Genomic DNA, 19,969 nt, shown 5'->3' with positions numbered 1-19,969 from the left:
TGGTTGGTTGGTTGGTTGGTGGGTTGGTTGGTGGGTTGGTTGGTTGGTTGGTTGGTTGGTTGGTTGGTTGGTTGGTGGGTGGGTTGGTTGGTTGGTTGGTGGGTTGGTTGGTGGGTTGGTTGGTTGGTTGGTGGGTGGGTTGGTTGGTTGGTTGGTGGGTTGGTTGGTGGGTTGGTTGGTGGGTTGGTTGGTGGGTTGGTTGGTTGGTTGGTTGGTTGGTTGGTTGGTTGGTTGGTTGGTGGGTGGGTGGGTTGGTTGGTGGGTTGCTTGGTTGGTTGGTTGGTTGGTTGGCAGGAGAAGGGGGAAATTGGGGGTTTTTGCCTTTTACTTTTTCTCTCACAGACAAATCTTGTCCCAAACACCAAGAGACAATAACTGAGAGGACAGAGCAGTACACTTGGGATGGCAAAGCACCAGGAGGGAATGAAAGAAACCTGGGATTGTGGCCCCCAGACTTTCATCCCAGACACCTCAGGAATGACCCTCCTCTTTTCTAAGCTTCATCTGTTGATAAGCAGATTTTATCCCCAAATGGCTCTGTCTGCATGTCCCCACTGGGGCAAACAACAAAAAGATAGCAGATGTTCATTAGCTTCTCTTATAAATCACCTCTGGGGGCTTGTAGGGAATCAATTTGGCTCTGACCACCATTCCCTGCCTGCAGAACTCTGTGTGAGCAAACGCTGCTGCCTCTCCCAAAAACACAGGTTAACTGGGACTCTTGGAACTCCACGCTGCATGTTTCTACATGGATATTTCCTCTAGTATTCCCCAAGCTGGCTCTCAAAGCTGGTAGTAAAAGCTTGTCTGGCGTGCCTGCCATGTTAAATTGTGCAATCAGCTGTTCTGCAAAGTTGGGAGTGGTGTCAGTGGTGCTGAAGTTGGCAATAGTTGCCCTAATTACAGAGGATGTGCACAATTCGTAGCTCAGGAGTTGCTTTAGGGGCTTCCCACAAGTGATCCAGGCTGAGAGAGAGAGCCCAGAGTTTGCATCAGCACTGAACACTGTTCACTCACCTCGGCTCACATTTGAATTCAAGACTTCAATTTTCCCTTCCTGAAACACACTAATAGTGGGGAGAGCATTCATGTCATGTTATCTGATGTACTTGGAGAGAATTACTGATCCTCAAGCCATGGGAAAACCCAGGTTTGTTTACTGCCTACAAACAATGTTATGGAAAAAAAAAACAAATCAAAGCCATAACTTCTTGGAGGTTATTTAACAGATTCCTGCAAAAACTGACAAAATATGAAAAGCTTGAAAAGTTCTGTGGCTGGCATGTAAAATTAACAAAACTGAAGGAGAGGGGATAGTGATGAGGGGAGATAAGAAGCCAAGCCTGTGGTTTATCACCACGATTCTGCTCTCCAAGGAGCTGGAGCAATTCAGACTCTGAGATGCTGCTGCCTGTGTGTATCAGCATGATGAGATAGCTTTGTGTCAGCTCAGAGGTTAGCACAAGCAAAGAGATCTGAGCCATTTAATATCTAAAGTAATTTGGGAAATCCTCAGCTCCTCAGCCATCAAGAAGGGTTATAACATATCTGGCCAAGACTCAATTATGAATGATGAGCAAGGGAGAAGCTGGCATGAATTAAAAATATAACTTCAATAATATAAACTCTACTTTGATAGAAATGTTCTCTGTAGTTAAGGCACAGCACTGGGTGTCAAGAGATTTGAAGTTTCCTGACATGGTTTTACAAAGCAAGGTTGGGCAAACCATTCCAGTGTCAGTATCACAGGAACTCTGAATTCTGCAGTTTGTTTATTAACTGGACTTTATTACCTGCACATGCCAAGTATGCACCGCTGACAAATACCCAGCAACAGCTTTAACTTCTCCAGAGAAACCAAAAGAGTTAACTCTGAATATATATTATAATTTTAAATATGTATCCTAATTTATATTGCAATAGGTACTGAATGCAAGAACAGACCTAATGTTTTATTGCTTCCTCACAGACTTTTATGGAAATGTGTTACTGCAAATATCATTTTTTAACTGCACTAAAACCAATTAAGCACTGGACACTCACACTGACACAGAAACACCAGTATCAATAAATTATCCCTTTTTAACAGCTAAAAACTTTGTATTTTCCAGTACAAAGCCATGCAGTGTTTACACCTGATTAACAATTTGAAAACCCCATATAGAGCAGTGTTTACACCCGATTAACAATTTGTTTTATCTGATTTACAATTTGAAATCCCCATATAGAGCTTTACTGGGACTGATAAAGACAAAGGGCATGAGCAATGTTTTTGGGGTTTTTATTTAATGTCACTGACAAGTAGAGGACTGGTTCTGGAGGGTAACTTTAGCTTCAGATGAATCAGAATGACTTGATGGAAAATATTTCTGAATACTTTAAATTAGCTAGCAATTGCAGTGTGACATTTAATTAGCACATATGCCTCCATTAGCCCTTCAGATATACAAGAAATCATTTTGATTAAGGAAAGATGGAAAATAAATTCTGATGTGGTTTTAAAGCACACACACATATTACCACAGCTGTCATATTTCCCTGAAGTGCTAAAAAAGGAGAGTTTCCAGTATTTTCCTTCAGCTTTACTGATAGGTTTCCCAGATTTGCCTCACATATCCACGGATTTTACAGATTTATATCAGGGTAGAACTTCTTCCAAAGATGAATGGCCTCTCCTCCTTGCAGCCAACACTGCACCCAGCAAGGAGGCAACAGCTGTGGAGCCTGGGCTCACTTAAAAGCTGAGATCTCAAACTAAAAACAATACAGGCTCACAACAGGAGCCCTGCAGCTTATGAAATCACATATAAATGAGATATACACTTAGAATACATAATATGAAAGAGCAGACCAACAATATTTTCATAATGCTGAAAAAGAAAGAGCAGCCTGGAGAGGAGTTTTAGAACTTGATGTTGGGTTTCTTTGCACTTAAATTATATTGTCCCTGTTTTCTCAGCACCTGGCATTTGGACTCTTTCTAAGTAAAAAATTCCCACCCTGTGACACAGAGGAAAGGATTATCTGAGCATGCATGAGCAGCACAAGAACAAGAGGTTAACACAGCTAGGAAGTTGTTCTTGTGCACCTGAAAGATTCCAGAAACTTCCAGTCCATGCATTCTCCTTGTTAGGGGCTGAGCCTTTGATAGAGCTAAATATCACTGAGCATCATTATTGTGAATCTAGAAAACTCCCATTCCATGGGAATGAAATGTGTTTCCAGGCCTTAAAGTACTTAATTAGCTTCAACACAGCATTCTCAGCATCACTCTTCCTCACAGAGGTGGGATACTTGGAAGTGGAAGGAACAAAGAGGGAACAGTTGGGCATTGCAGCTTTGATCAGAAGAGCAGGAGACAGGAGTAACTGTACTGAGCCATGGGAAAAAACTACTGAAAAATGACTCTAAGTTATAAATTTTGCCTTATTTTTAATTTTTACAACTGTCCTTGACCTAACATTGAAAGTGATCTCTTGTATTTGCAGGGTGCAAATGATGACTCTGACTCCATGTTCTTAGAAGGCTAATTTATTATTTTATGATACTATGTTATATAAAAGAATGCTATGCTGAACTATACTAAAGAATAGAGAAAGGATGCTTACAGAAGGGTAAAAGATAATAAAGAAAAACTCCTGACTCTCTCCAGAGTCCTGACACAGCTTGGCCCTGGTTGATCATTAAGTCAAAACAATTCACATGAAACCAATGAAACATCCACCTGTTGGATAAACAATCTCCAAACCACATTCCAAAGCAGCAAAACACAGGAGAAGCAAATGAGATAATATTGTTTTCCCTTTTCTCTGAGGCTTCTCAGCTTCCCAGGAGAAGAATCCTGGGCAAGGGGGTTTTTCTAGAAAATATGGCAGTGACAGTGGTCTTTGCAGCTTTGCTTTCTAGTCAGCAGAGTATAAAATAAACCATTGTGAAACAAAACCAACTTTGCTTTGGCATTTGGCTGCTCCTGGGGTGAAAGAGCCATTCAGTCCTTGTGATCCCTGCTCACATGGAGCAGTGCTGCCCTTGGAAAACAAGGCAAGGAGGTCAGAGCTGCTGCTTGTTGTGTCAAGGTGCAACTCTTCAGGCCATCCAGAAATGTACCAGAAATAAACAACAGTTAGTTTCTGTTTAAAACAGTAGTTTTAAACAGAAATAGAAATAACCAATTTAAATTTAAATAGAAATAACCAATATCAGCCAAGTGAAAACTATTTGCTCCTGCTTTCATTGCATTATCTATTATTTTATTTACTAAAAAAAGTATTTATGGTATTAGTTGTTGCCTCTATTCTCTGTATTTTTAAATATACCCTATGATACAAGATATTTCACAAAAGCCATTTTAATGTGTGTTTGGGGAGGAGAAAGTAGAAGAAAACAAAATAATGGATTCTGCAGCCATTAGAAGTGTGAAAGATGGCAGTTGTACATCATCCTAAAGTGAAAAACAGAATTCATATTACAGGCTTATATTAACTAAGCACATGCCTGAATAATGAACCCAAGCACGCTGCAGACAGTCAAAATTTTCCTCTTGATGTTTTTAATGCTTTTTTTGATTACATCTCAAACTGTCTTCAGTCAAACTCTCCATGGTTCCCTGCACAACTACACAGCTTCACAGGAAACTGATGGAGCTGAGTCTGGTAAAGTTTCCTTTTTTTCATGTCTGCATGTCACACACTATTGAGTATGTTTGGACCCAAAGTGAAAGTCAGGGTAAACTCACAGCCATGCTGAGTTTCTCTCTGTGACAAAAGCTCCCCCTCTCAGTTATCTCTGTCCCTCCTTCACTCCTCCTCCTGATAATGCAGCACTCAGGCATCCCCTGCTCAGGACCAGCACAGTCCTCACGACACAAAAAAGTTACAAGACACACTAAATATTATCCTTAATTCATTTTTAGCATCAATAATTCTGCCAGCTATTTCCAAGTACTGGCTTTTCAAAGTCACTGACAGATTGGGAGACCATAAAGATCTTGATTTACTGTGCCAGATATGAGTACATTTTCAGCAGTAAGACCATAATTTTTATTAAATTCTTTCCCATAAGAACCACAGTTGTGCCCTATCTTGACTGTGCTTAGATCAAAGTATAAGAATCGATTTATTAAAGGAAGATTTTCCCTCCAGGAACCCCATCAGTAGCATTCTCTATATAAAACATCCTCAATCAGGCTAGAAGCAAATAAACACAAAGTGCCAAAGCCTGTGAGTAAATGGGATTCAACAACAAGATTCAACAAGACACACAAAGTCACCATTTACTCCTCAAAAAATCTGGAGCAGATGCTTTGGCATTTACAATACCATCCTTTTTTAGCATGTATTCAGCTGTGAGTTTAGCCATGGAGATCCATTGTAAATCCTATCCTATTAGCAGGACAATTAGAATTCCTGCCATTAAATCCCCTTCCCATCCTTTCACTCCCTCTTTCCCCCAGACTCAGTGAAGACAAATGAAATAATTCAGCTCCACTATCTAGAAGTCTGTACAAACAATCTGTCTTTTGCTCAGACCAGAGTCTGCACAAAAAGACAGGCAGGTACAATTTCTCCTGAATAACTGCTATCAAAGTCAGTAAAATCCTGCCCTATTCCAATAAACAAAACCCAGAACAATGGAATCAGAAGATTCAGCTGGCTGAAACACCAAGCAGTTGAACAGCAGGATGGCACTGAGTGGATGCTGCTTCACCACTCCCCTCCTCAGCTGATGGGGGAGAGAAAATTCACTGAAAGGCACCTGGGTCGAGGTGAGAACAGGCAGAGATCACTCAGCAGTCACTGTCATGGGAAAAACAGGCTTGACTGAAAGAAACTAGTCTAATCACAGCAGGAAAATGAGAAAATAAAACCTAAGCCTTCAAACACCTTCCTGCCCTTCTCCCCAGGCTTGACATGGAATTTTTTCTCCCTCCTCCCCTGCAGACAGAGATCAGACCATCACAGCCCCTTGCCACAAAAACCTGTCCATAAACCCCAAAACAGCAGGAAGTTTCCTGTGAGCTCCCTGGAAATTCATACACACACAATCATTTTGTTCTGTGCCTCCCATGACACCAGGCATTACTGGTATTTAGGGCCTTTTGTGTTCACAGGAACCTGTCCAGGACACAGAGCAGAGTTAAAATTCAGATTACTTTGTGGTATATCAGGGAGGTACAGGAGCTCCATTCTAGCTCTCCATCCCTTCAAAGGGGTGACTGACTCTGCTGAGCACTGGAACAAATCTGCTGCTCAATATGCAACCTCTGATAGGGGCTCTCAGACCCCAAGCACCAGAAAAGCTATTTTCTACAGCAGCTTTTGCCCTTACCTCTTCATTAACCCTACTCAGTGAATTAGACTTCAACCTGCACCACAAAACAAATCTTCCCCTCACTTTAATCACATGTAAATTACAGTTTACAACGATGCAGCTCTTTTTAAGCAGGTTAGCAAACATATTGATGTTTTCATTTCCTATTGTCATTACTGTTTGTGAAACTAACACTGAAAAAGCTCCAGGACTGTTCAATGCGTTTGGCTACCTCATGACAAAGAATTTATCAATTAACTGAAGGGTTAGGGTGAGGAAAAGAAGGATTGCCCTTGTTTTCTTGATGAGAAATGAGGGTACACAGAAATGAAGTCCAAGACTGTGAGGATCAGAATCCAAAGATCTGGTTCCAAACAAAGTCAGAATTATGGGATATTCAAATTGAGAACAGAGGGCACAAAACTACTAAGAAGTGGCCAAATACCTACCTTGAAACATTCACCAGAGAGCCAAGGCTTAAGAGGAGAATTCTTGGTCCAACTGATTTGTGTAAATTCGCAGCATTTGTGTCAGAATGAGAAAATAAACCTTAATGTCTCATTCTGGTGATTTCTTCTCAATAGCATCTTGCTTTTGCCACCTACAGCCACAATTTTCAGCTCAGTCTATCCCCCAAAAACCCCATCCATAGGAGAGATAAAAGGCAAGCCCAGTCTGGGAGAAGAGCAATGCAAAAGTGCAGCATTGTGGAATTTCCTCTGGTAATTGATTTTCTGTCTGTGTTAACAAGACAATACACAGTATCATTTATAAAGGCAACACATGCAGGATATCCAGAAGACAACATCCCCTGACAAAGAAAGCTACTTGAAAGAGCTTTGCACTCCAAATTATTTCATGCATATTCATAACTTGATTAAAATATTAATACTGTAAACTTGTAAGAAACACAACAGGCGCAGAAACAGCTTTTATTTACTTACACCAGAAACTGAACATGGCACACACACAAAGGATGTCAGCATCACTCAGTGCTGCAAACTCACACATTTACAATATATATCTGTATATTAGCCTGCAGATAAACATTTATTCCCAAGGGAGGCTGCTAATGAGACTGTGCTGTGGGGAAGATATCCAATTACTCCAAATGACATTTATATTTTAATCACATCACATGCACTGAAGAGCTCGAGGTTTGATGAAGCAATCCTTGAAAGACTTTGCCTTTTTAATCAATTAGCTCTCTAAACATCAGTGACGTGCTGTTGACAAGTCCTTGGGTTAAATATACAACAACACACACAAATCCTCTCTCCCTGCCAGGAGGAAGCAGAGTGGTCTTCTAAAACTTCTGAAACAGGTGCAAAAAGTTTTCCTCCTAGAAAACACCTAAAACAGAGCACTAAGAAATAAAGACACCCCTCAGGCTCACTCTGAGCTACCACTCAGTGAATTCATTTTAGGACAGATGAAAAACTTTGTTCTAAGGGCAACACTCCTGTGTAAAACCATCAGACTCGCTCACAAATCCTTTTATAATTGGCTTATCTGAATAAAAACAAGTCAGGCAAAACAATTTGCTTTCTTCAAGCAACCTGTGACAAATGCCACTGCACATACAGAGATGAAAGTTTGGTCATTTTTAACATGTTTTAGCATTAATCAGGCATTTTAAGATGCTCCATGGCATAGAAATAAGTATAAAAATGAAGGAAAACAGAGCTGCAAGACCCTAATTCAATCTTTCTTCAAATTAGCAAATTAGCATTGGATTTTTCCTGTAAACAGTACATCCTCATGGCTGGTATATTAAACAGACCACTTCTACTTCTGAGAGTTTACATGAAAACCTCACTTTAAAAATAAAACTCAGTTCTGTACTCACAAATATTCCTTAATAAGTAAACACCTAAACAAAAATATGAAGTGGGAATTGATCAAAGTCGGGATTTGATTGGAAAATATTGGAAACTTCATAATGGAATAGTCAAATTGTAGCATGAGAATTTTCTTCACCTTGGAATTAACAAACCACCCGTGTTCTGTTAGATCAGGGCAGCCCAATCGAAAGGTGCAAGGATAAACATTTTAAAAGCTAAAAATTAATTTTATAGTTAAGAAACTGGGATAAACTGTGGAGTAGAACAGAAATATCACTATCCTTGCAGTTGGTAACTTGCAGCTAGAGAGCTATTTTGCTGAAGGTACTCAAACAATACCTGTTTAACTTTGTAGTAAAGTTTGTATTTAGGGTTTTTTTTTACTGCAACCGCTTGGTTTTGGGTTTTGACTCTTTGTTATTTGGAGTTTGGGTTTGTTGTCTTTTTTTTTTTTTAACTCCTGCCTCTCAATTCCAGGCAGACACAGTCCTTCTAATAAATCTCTTCTAACTAATCCCTCCTTCAATACCACTAAATCCTGAGGGCTAAAATGCCCTTTAGCACAGATCTCTGTAAAGGCAGAGAAGCTTGAGTTGCTAAATTTCAATACCTAATCTGGTCTTTAATTGCTAAATGAGCTCTCAGAAATTGCAATGAACACAACACCTAGAACTGAGTCAGTTCTTATCATCATCCTCCCTAAATGGCTGCTGAATTCAACCAAATCAATACTCAACTACCAAAAATGTGCATTGCTTCTAAGGGTGCCCATCTGCAGGATAGAAGAGATCTTATATAAGAAGTTCAGGTTTCTGCCTTTGATGGAATGACTGACGTTGATAATTATGGCAACTGGAGGGGAAAAAAAAATTGCCAGTCTTAAACATAGAAAACATGGTTGTTCTTGATCAAAAATAACATTCAAATTGGCAATACATTCAATTTCAGCAATCATCAACAGAAGTTTTCACACCTCCATTTTTATGAAATGACATTTATTACCAAGCAAAGCTCCAGAGTGGAATGTGCACCTTTTTCTTTTGCATTCTGTGATACAAAATATGCCAGTCTATTGCTGTGAGTGACATGAACTGTTAGATTGAAGCCCAAAGACATCTGGGAGGCACAGATGGTTCAGAACTCTCAAATAGCTGTGGAGCCATTCCCTTCAAGGTCAGGAGGCTTCTGACACTGCAAGGGTTGGTAATGACACAAAGCCATCAAGACCTTTTCAGAAAGAGCTCCTCTCTTGTGTCCAGTTCCTCATTTCCTGGCACTCAGCACAGAGATGAGCTCAGACCCAGGCTCAGCTCATTTCTGTTAATGGCACTCCTCTCCAAGGGAGGTGGAACCTCTACAGCCTTTCCATTCCTAGAAATCTCTTCTGCAGCAGAACTCAAGCTGCTGCTGCCTGGATTCCAGTCCCAGGGCTTCCAAATTCGCCAGTGAATGTTCACTCCTGAAAAGATATTCCACTGAGCTCAATGCCCCGTAAAAACCTTTGCACTGGCTGTCTGTAAAACCACAGGAAACAGAGTGTTTAAACCTCTTCAACACAGAAGTTTCAAAATGCAAGTAACTGCCACTTTAGAAAACTGAAAGAACTATTGAATACTACTGCAATAGCAAAAGATCACTTCTGTGCTAATATTATCTGAATAGCAAAGCTCTTCTTTTGGTCTACCTAGAGATTGTATTCTTCCAACCATTACCAGCAAATAAAGTGCAGTTCTTCATGAAACTAAACACTGGCCTGAATTTGGAACAGTGCTGTGACCATCACTTCCAGATGTCAATGAAAACTCTGAATGACCTATTGAAATACCAGAATTATTCCCCAGAATCCCAATGAGGCAGGAGCTGAGCCGTGTGAAAATATGAGAAATTCTTCCATAGGCGTTTGCCATTATGGTGACTCTGCCAAGAGCTTTTCTGTTAGCTACCCCTCCTCAGAGGATTTTGGAACCAAGGCAAAAAGAGTGGTGAAAATAATGGAATCTTTTAGAGAGGAAATAAAGACAGAAGAGAAGCACAACCAAGAAATGACTGATTGTGATGGCTCATGATTTACATATCATAGTAATAGGCTACATGAGGAGATCTCCTACAGGGGTGGTGCAGGTGATGAATTACACACACATCATAAAGAATTGAAAGGCTCTGTTGTAGCATCAACCTCTGAGGTCTTTGTTCACCCTGTAACTCCATGTATTCCAGAAAGGAGTTCTGTTGACAGGAACAGGTCTACTTTCAAAGTGAGATGCAACTGAACTGGCAGATATCAAAGGCACCTCACAGGGTTTTGTTGCAAATCAAAAGATTTGCATCAATATTCAAGAGAAATGAGCGCCAAGGGAAAAATCAAACACCAGTAAATTGGACAAGTTATTAATTAACCATGAGAGGTTCAGAAAAGACTCATCAAAGCATTCAGTGTCACCAGGTCTAAGTCAATATCACAGCTTAACAGATGTCCTAAACTGCCTGCACCTGTGACCAACAGCATCCATCCTCAGGAAAACAAACGAGCAAACAGCAGAATCTGATCCCGGTTCTGTGATGCTCCTGAGAGATCACAAAGACTGAGAGCACTCATCTTTAAACATTAAGCAATGGAAATGCAAACTTATACAGAGTGGAACTTTTCATTGTTCAAATGCACGCAGAACACAAACTGCATGAAAGAAAGGGGCTGAAACACACAAAGCAAAATGATGCACAACTGCTTTCTCCAGAAAAAGGCTGAGGGAAAGAATGGTCCTGCAGCGATAGCTGCACATCTTTCAACAAGCAGATTTTCATGACTTTCCTCCCTGCCCAACAGCGTGCGGAGAAGCTTCCCAAACCCTTTCTCACACGTTCCACCTCCCGCTCAGCCCGCGGTCCTTGCTCAGCCCCAGCACCGGCGCTGCAGCCCCAGGGCTCCCGCTGCTGCCAGACCCAGCTGTTGGAGCGCATTCACAGCCCCGCCAGGCGCGACTTTACCCCCCAGACTGCCACCGAGCCACCAGCACCTCTGGGGCTGCACTGTTTTGGCCGGTCGCTTTTTGCACACTTTTCCCACAAACAGCAGCTTCTCCAAGCAAAATTCCACTCGGCTCTTCGGCAAAACGCCGGGGCTGGGAGAGTTCCCTCAAAGACTCACCTGGGCGAAATATTCCACCCTCGAGCATCCCACAGAGGGCACCGGCGGCAGCTCGGGCATCCCGAGGGATCGCCGGAGCCCACGGGGCGAGCCCCGAACCTCCATCCCGCCCTGCATCCCTCCATCCCCGCACCTCCATCCCGCCCTGCATCCCTCCATCCCCGCACCTCCATCCCGCCCCGCGAGCAGCGCTCGGCTGTCAGACAGCACCGGAGCAAAGTTGCCGCGGTGCCGCCGGCGGCCGCCGCCCGGCGCTACTCACACGAAGACCCCGAAGAGCAGCACCCGTATGCCGATCTCGATCGCCAGCTCCCGCATGGTGGGGCCGGCGCTCCGCAGCCCCCTCCGCCGCCTCTCACGGCCGGGGGCAGCGGGGCCGCCTGAGGCCGCCGGTCCCGGAGCGCCGCGGCCCCGCGCAGAGCCCGGCCGGGCGCGGCCCCGGCCCCGCCATCCCGCGGCCGCCGCGCTGTGCGGGGAGCGGCGCTGGCGCGGCGGAGCCGAGCGCCGGGGGAGGGTCCCGGTGACTAACGCGGTGTCCCCGCTCGGGGGGAGGGTCCCGGTGACTAACGCGGTGTCCCCGCTCGGGGGGAGGGTCCCGGGGATCCTGGGGATTTCCCCTCCCCGCCTCCCCGCCCGCCCCCGCGGCGCTGCCGAGCGGAGCCGCAGCCGGAGCCGGAGCCGAGCCGGGGCCGTCCCGCCCGCCCCTCGGGGCCGCCCTGCGCCACCGCCCGCACCGGGATGCTGTCCCCGCCTGACGCGGGGAAGGGGCGCGGTGAGAGCGCTTTTTCTGCCCCTTTTAGCGCAGAGCTCCCCACCCTTCCCTGGAGGGCCATGAACCCATCGGTGCGAGGGGCTGACATCCCAGGGCACCGCCGCCACACGCTGGATCGCAGCTCCGGCCGTGGGCTGGCGTTCCGGTGCTCATCTCTGGCTCGTAATGAAGCCCCGCGCTCCGAAAAGATGGAGAAGAACAGTAATAAATGGGGCCGGCGGGAGGGAGCATCGTCGCGCACAGATAGCACCGGGTGTTCATAAAAACTCGAATTGCCGGCCCGTTTGCAAAGGGCAATCGCACACACCCGGGCTGAGCTCGGCCCATTCGCTTTATCTTTGCATAAAGGATTAGCAGCGTTTGAACACGTTCTACTGGATGTATTTATGTAACAGGCTTTTCACCTGCTCACGCATCCGTGCAGCTCTAAACCCTGCTCCTCATTGTTAATGCAGATAACCCAGCGTGGCACCCCGGTGTCCCTTGGTCAGGTTCTGCATAATGTGTGATATCGTAGCCTAAAGGGGTCATTAATTCAGTGCCTGTTCTTTCAGAGAGGAGTTTAGCTAAACATGCAGAGGTGGCTGCTGTATGGGATCCCAAATTGCTGGGATGGGAGAAAGGCAGCAGCAAAACAACCAATGACTTGGTTTGCTCCTGTGATCCCTCCAGTCCATCCACCATTCCTCTCAATGACATTCTCTGAGCCATCAAATCCTTCTATTGCTTTCATCTGCTTTTGCATAGAGTTCATTTAACTTCCTCTTTTAACTTCCTAAGCATGGAGAGACTCCTGAACATCTTTAGTGTAAGAGAGTTTCATCCTTAAGTCATGAACTGCAGCAAACTAATTCACATTTAAATGTATTTAATTATCTGCTTTCTCGGGGCATTTGAAGGGGATGTCCTTCAGGAAAGTGTTCATAGCTATTAACACTGCACACAGCTACAAAACAGCCATCCAGGAATCCAATCCACTTTACTACATGATTATTGCTGGAGAATTAATGCCAGAGAGGCTTTGTTAAACCTCTCTGCCTAATATATGCACTGTGCATTAAAGGGAAGCTTTGAACTCTGAATTAACTACTAACTAGTAAAACTTTTATTGACCATGCTTGTGGAAGAACAGAGAAATGAGATTCTGTGCTAAACTCATCTACATAGAAGTACACCAGTGCTGCAAGGAGTATGACTGAAACCCAGAAAACCTGGATGTGTGACTGGCATTGGAGAGAACACTAAAAGTGTTACTTAAAAGAGATCTTTCTCCCTTGCACACCTTATTTCATTAATTTCCAGACAAAGCTCAGTCAGCTCCTTATAGCCTGGATTTTAAAAAATGTGATTCACTCTTAGGAAGCAAAGCTAAATTGTGAAATATCTGTATTCAACTGGTGGTGGTAGTAAAGGACATGCCACCTTCCTTTGAGGACACCCAGTTGATTCTCTTTTGCCAAAAGCTTGTACTTCCTCTGGTTTGTGCCCCCAGGGACTGAATGTGCACCTCCACTCCTGATGGGTGTGCACAGGAATAATCTGTTTTTATTATAGACAGAAATAGCTTTGTCATTTGTGAGAATCCAGCCAGTCATGAAACAAGGAGTTCTCCTTACAAATGAAACAAGATTTGTCCTGCTGCAGAGATCTGCTTGCAGTGTTCTGGCTCTCCAACATGTATCAGCTGATGGTGATTTATGAAGCATAAATACTTCAGACTGATTTTTTTTTTTTTAAACTAGACCCAGCTTGCAGCTGGCTGCTGAACAAAAACTTGCTTTGACTTTTAAACTGAGCATTTAAATTGCCAGAAAAAGATTTTAGGCTCGATTGTGGAATGAAGCTACAAGGCAGGCAACAGGAGGTACAGCACAGCCACTGCACTCCAGCACATTCCTAGAGAAAACCACAGTGACCCTGGGAACATCCCAGATTTTTATCCATCCCTACATCAGGCACAGCAGGTGCCCTCAGTGCTATTTATGTTTTTGAGTGACTACAGAGGAGAGAGGACTGATCCCACCCTGATGGAGGCAGCTATTGATTCCTTTAGGTGGCTAACTTGGTTCTCTGTACTTTTCTCTCACAAAGATTAGTTTCTCTTTGAGCCACCTGCAGCCAGCTTTCAGTCCTCAAAGAGGTGTTCACAGCCAGGAAGAGCAGCAGAGCTGACCTGGCTTTTCTGGAGATTACAGACTTTTGCCAGGATGTGTGCGTGCTTGTTACCTGCCTTGGGGCAAAATCTTACAGCTCATGGTAAGCTGAGCTTAAAAAAAGTTGATTTTTCTATCAAAGCAGGTAAACTTAATCCTGCCAAGAGGCTGTGGGAAATAGCAAGCTTTCAGCAGAAGGGACATGACAAAAACACAGGTGGTAGTAACTCCTGAAACTCTGAAACCTGGCAAGAGTCTCAACACAACACACAAAAGTGACATAATTCTGTATGTTTTAAGAAGGATTCAAAGGATGCTGAATAAAGTTTTCGTACCTTTCATAGTTCTGGCACAAAATCAGGAGCAGCTTGGCAGACAACTTTCATTTTGGAGTGATTTACATTCATATTTGTCACAGGACATAAAACTGATGAGGGTTCAGATCCACTGAGATCAAATATTAAGACATGTCTGGATGAACAACATTTCCAGTTTTGCATTGCCTGAGTCTCTAGACAACCAGATGTTTAAGCAAAAGCTGCTGGTCAAAGAAACACTAAAATCCAGCCTGACATGACACCAGGGCAGCTTTTTATTCTTTAGCAATTACAGCCCACTAAACAACCTACTTATTCTTTCAAAGTTATAACTGAAGGGTTATTTTAGCTCTTTCTTACATTGTCTTTACTTCTGTCAGTATTTGTTTTCTTTTTACCTTTTACCACCTCTTCTCCTCCCTGTTTGAGTATTTAAACCCGGGTCACAATGGGGAAAAGCCCTTTTTTCCCTTCCTTTCCTGCATCCACATTCCCTGTGCACAGTGTGATCTGTGCTGCACACCCAGATGCAGTGCACAGCCCTTGGCCAGAGATTCAGCTCTAGAGCAACTCCAAAGCCACGGAGGATTTTGTTAAAAAAATCAGAGTCAAGACTGACATAATTGTATTTATTCTGCACAGGTCTACACAGATACATATGGCGATGGGAATTTCCCATTATCATTGGATTTGGCTGCTATTCCACATATATTGCTGCTGGTCTCTTTCCTAAGTAGTTATTGGTGCTCTGGTGGACAAAAGAAACTTCAGGCAATAAAACTCCAAAGGAATTAAAAACCTCAATCAGCCTGATGCAACCATGCACATCTTAATTGCCCCGGATATCATATCTAAAACATTTATAAAAGCAAATCGTTAATGCTTCTGTTTAGTTACTGTGCAGGTGCCTCCAACTGGCTCCTGATTGTGCCTAATTAGACAGCTCTAAACATTAATGCATCAGCGAGCTTCAGCAGTTGCCGTTTAATGAAGTTGTGTCGAATGTTTCATCTGGGAGTGTTTTGGGGGGTGAATGTATGTGCTTGGGGCCATCTGGTGGAGCAGAGCTACAGCGCACGGAGCGTTCTGCTGCCCAGCCCGGCCGGACCCGCCTGGCCTCTCCCGGGCATCCCGAGCATCCCGGGCATCCCATCCCGCCAGGACAGCCAGCCCTGGTGCTCTCCTTTTGGGACTCACCTGGACACTCCTGAGCATCCCGGGCATCCCATCCCACCAGGACAGCCAGCCCTGGGTGCTCTCCTTTTGGGACTCACCTGGACACTCCTGAGCATCCCGGGCATCCCATCCCATCAGGACAGCCAGCCCTGGGTGCTCTCCTTTACGGACTCACCTGGGCACTCCCGAGCATCCCGAGCATCCCGGGCATCCCGTCCCACCACGACATCCAACCCTGGGTGCTCTCCTTATGGACTCACCTGGACACTCCCGAGCATCCTGGGCATCCCGGACATCTCACCCCACCAGGACAGCCAGCCCTGGGTGCTCTCCTTTTGGGACTCACCTGGACACTCCCGGGCATGAGGAACCCCTGAGGGAGCTGGAGGTGCTCAGCCTGGAGAAAAGGAGACTCAGGGCTGCCCTCATCACTCTCACAGCTCCTGAAAGGTGCCTGTGCTCAGCTGGGCTGGGCTCTGTCTGCAGCAGCACTGACACAGCCAGAGCACACAGCCTCAAGGGAAATACAGGTTGGAATTAGGAAAAAGGTTTTACAGAAGAGGTGATAAAGTTCTGGAGTGGCTGCTGGGGAGGTGGTGGAGTGCCCATCCCTGGGTGTGTTTAACAAAGCCTGGATATGGCACTGGGTGTCAGGGTTTAGCTGAGGTGTTGGGGCTGGGTTGGACTTGATGATCTTGAAGGTCTCTTCCAACCTGTGAATTCTGTGAATTCTGTGACATCCCACCCTGCCAGGACATCCAGCCCTGTGTGCTCTCCTTTATGGACTCACCTGGCCACTCCTGGGCATCTACAGAACAGCCAGCCCTCTGGACTCTCCTTTATCTGCTGTCCATGGAATTTCTCTACTAAACCCTGACTTGTCTCAAAATGTATCCTTTATAACTCTTCTAGACATATTTTCAGCCAGCACACCACTGCCCCTAATAATCAGCATCTTGGGGAAATTTGATCAGTCTAAACAATTAAATTCAAGTATACATGAAACAGAGATAAATTATTTATGAGCCAATTGACATTTACAGCACTGGTGCTGTTAGTACTCAATACACTGTGTATATTGTTATGGGGTTACTGTTGTAAAAGTATTCATGCTCCCATAATAAACTTGTGATAAATTCAAGTCTTTAACCTTTACAATATTTAGGGCTCTTGTGCAGTGTTTAACAGGAGACTGTGACTTAAAGCTGACATCTGCTATCTTTAATCTTGAGTAACACTTCATGCCAAGAATGGCCTTATTGACTCCAATGAAATTGTCATGTAATTACTTTTTCCTCTTTTTCTTTTTTTTTTTTTTTTGGTCTTCTAAATGTAGTAGAAACTTGCCAACCATTGCTGCAGTCATTTCAAATTGCTCTTGACTTGAAAGGGAGCACAGTGATGCAGGATAATTAAATAGAAGAGGTAAATGGAAGAACAAGCCCTTCACCAGTAGAGGAAAACAAAATAAAATGGCCAATTGTCTTGGACAGGAGGGAGCTGCAAAACAAACACTCCAGAGCTTGAACATGGCCTCATGGTTTGGAACTGGTAACAATAAAGGGCTGTTTGTTCATCTTTCACTTGGATTCTTGGAAGCCTCTATCCATTTCTCCTGGATTCTGTGTAATAAAGAAGCCAGAATTTTGAAGCTGCTCACAGCAGGAATTTGTTCTAACCCAAATTTACTGGAAATAGCCCCAGGAAGGGTAAAGCAGGGTGAGAGAGTGTATTGATACACTTTCAGGCTGCACTCCCCTTTAGGAATGCCATTTATTGCTCTGCCCCAGGAATCCCACACTGTGACTGCCCAGCATCTGCATCCCCAGCCCTGGGAAACACTGAATTCACTGCAGTGCTGCCTGAGGCTTCAGGAGCAATGTGCCAGGGGTTTCCCAGCAGGAATCACGTCTTCCTGCTGCTCTGGGGGCTTCCTCAGCCACTGATCATGTCACTGATTTGTAGGAGCAGAAAAACAGGATTTTCTGCTCGATGAGAATGAGACCAATCTCTAAGTTGTAGCTCTGAGCAACTGCAAAAGCGATTTCCTAACCCAGGAAACAACACCAGGGACCTAATTCCTCTTTAAATTTGGTGATGCTGTGAGACTGAGTGCATGGTGGCAAAAGGAGCATTTTGCTTTTTCCTCACATCAGTTGCAGGCTGAAGTGCCTGGTCAGTAAGTGCAGAAGTGGAAGCACCCTTAATTCCAGGGCTGATTGGGATACATTGCTTTGTCATGCTCATAGCACAGGTCAGGGGAGAGCTGAAACATCCTGGTTCCATGAATGCCACTGAAGGCAAATTAAAATTAGACAGGAACCCTTTGTGCTGTTTGGAACTGAGGTGGCAAAACTTTGTTTCCCTCCTTGAACGCTGGAATTTATTCTTCTCAGCCCTTATAAAGTCATAATTTATGTGCTTATTTAAATACCAAAGTCATTTCTGTCTGGCCCATCTAGCATGATGTAGGCTACTGTCAAATGAAGATATTTGGTTTAATTTGTATCATTTTCAATACAGAGGAAATATTTTACCAGTGCTCAAGAAGATGAAGGACAGGGAAAGCATTGAGGAGTATTAGCTTCTGGATGCCTGGAAAATGCATTCACAGTTTCATTATTTGCTGAAAGATAAGCTTGGTGCTTATTTTTGCACTGTGACAGCCTCATTTTCTTTGCCTTCTATATTATCTATATTTAAAAAATCAGCAGCTCTGCAACTTGAGTAGGCTAAGGAGCTGATTGACTCTGTGTGTATGTGTGTGACTGCTAATTTTGCACGTTTTGCTGCAGTTCCTCAAAGTAAAGACTGCTAATTAATTAAAGGGTGATTGAATAGCCAAGAAGTCAGTGGTCCAAGCCAGTTTTGTCATTAATGCTGCCTAGAAGGGGAGGTGCACAGCATTCCTGTAATAATCCTACAATTTTGGACACCAGCAGCTCCCTGAGCTGGCAAGTCCAAATGCATTTCTCCAGGTGAGGCAGAGATTGCTGACCATATCTAAGTGGGGAATGATAACATCTGTTGATACTGATGAAATCCAGTCACAGGCAGCTGATTTAGATTATCTCTCTGAGCTTGGTGCCACCAGCACGGATGCTGGTCACTGGTTATGTCACCAGTGTTTAGGTTTCATTTTATGAGGCAATTTTGTCTCCTCTCAGAAGTAGAAATAAGGAATTTCTGTCAACTCCCCCTTAGAAAGCCAAAGGCAAATATGAAAGATTTATTTGACTTTTTAAACATATTATGCAATTTTATGCATTGGTTTATAAATAAAGATAATTGAACAAACTTGAGCAAAATCAGTTCATGCATATTTTACTTTTCGAGACTGCAGACAGATTTTAATCAACTGGTTTTAAATAATGAGCTTTTATGCTGTTTGGGGGTAGAAAGGAAGCTGTTTAACATCATGCTACACCAACACTGCTGAGTGTAAATATTCAACTGCTTTTGGCAAAATGATGCCTTTCTGCTGGGTAAATACCCACCAAAGGATCCTGTTGTGGATTCAGCCCCAAATCACAAGGTTTTGGAAAGGATTTTGACTCAAACTGAATGAAATTGTGCAATTCCTATAGAATTCCTTACTGAGCAAAATTGGTTCTGTGCATTTCTCATAATCAATGTGGAGTCACAAGGGCAATAATGATTAGCTAATTATTGTTGGGGTTTAGAGAAGAACCTAACATTTCCCTGAATGCTTCATTTCTGCAGACAGAAAAGAGCAGGGAAGCTCTGTTGGCAATTCAGCCCTAAAATAAAACAGAATTTCTGTTGAACTTTCCAAGGCTTTTAGTGGAAGGCTTGACATGTTCTGTGCTCTAATTTGTTCTAGAGGGAATATTTAACTCACCCTCAGTGGCAGTGGGGCTACAAGAAAGCAGCAGGCTCTTACCAGAATTAAGTTAGAGGTTCTTTGACTGGGCTGGCACTGAAATTGTAAAGATATACACGAGCTAAAATGCTTTAAAATCTTCAGGAAGGCATTTACACACTGAAAAAATAAGAAATAAAGCTCTTTTTTTTTTAATATTAGATTGACTACCCTGAGTATTCTGAGGTATGGTTTTTTTCCATTTCTTACTGAATTTTTTATTTAAAAGAATAGTGCAAATAAAAGAGAATTACTACTTTTAGAGAAAGACATGAGAAAACCCAATATCTTCAAGCATCTATTTATACATTTTCTTCTTGAATAATTTATCCTTCTTTGGTCCCCAGTGTAGTTAATGATAATTTCTAAA

General features: G+C 43.6%; 1 protein-coding gene across 3 annotated transcripts in view; it reads right to left on the bottom strand.

Annotated features, from left to right (window-relative positions):
* PLPP4 (phospholipid phosphatase 4) overlaps nucleotides 1-11,616 on the bottom strand; it is a gene marked incomplete at both ends in the record, with an annotated part of 40,520 nt that extends 28,904 nt beyond the window's left edge. For all 3 annotated transcript variants that reach the window (XM_084210554.1, XM_084210555.1, XM_084210556.1), the window contains one exon: nucleotides 11,561-11,616. In XM_084210554.1, coding sequence (XP_084066680.1) covers nucleotides 11,561-11,616 — 56 coding nt within the window. The remainder of the gene's footprint in view (nucleotides 1-11,560) is intronic.
* Between the last annotated feature and the right edge of the window lie 8,353 nt (nucleotides 11,617-19,969).

Source organism: Fringilla coelebs (genome assembly GCF_963513975.1).
Source record: "Fringilla coelebs genome assembly, chromosome: 8".
NCBI classification, from domain to species: domain Eukaryota; kingdom Metazoa; phylum Chordata; class Aves; order Passeriformes; family Fringillidae; genus Fringilla; species Fringilla coelebs.
Note: the sequence above shows the minus strand (reverse complement) of the source record. Positions and strands in the feature narration are given on the sequence as shown.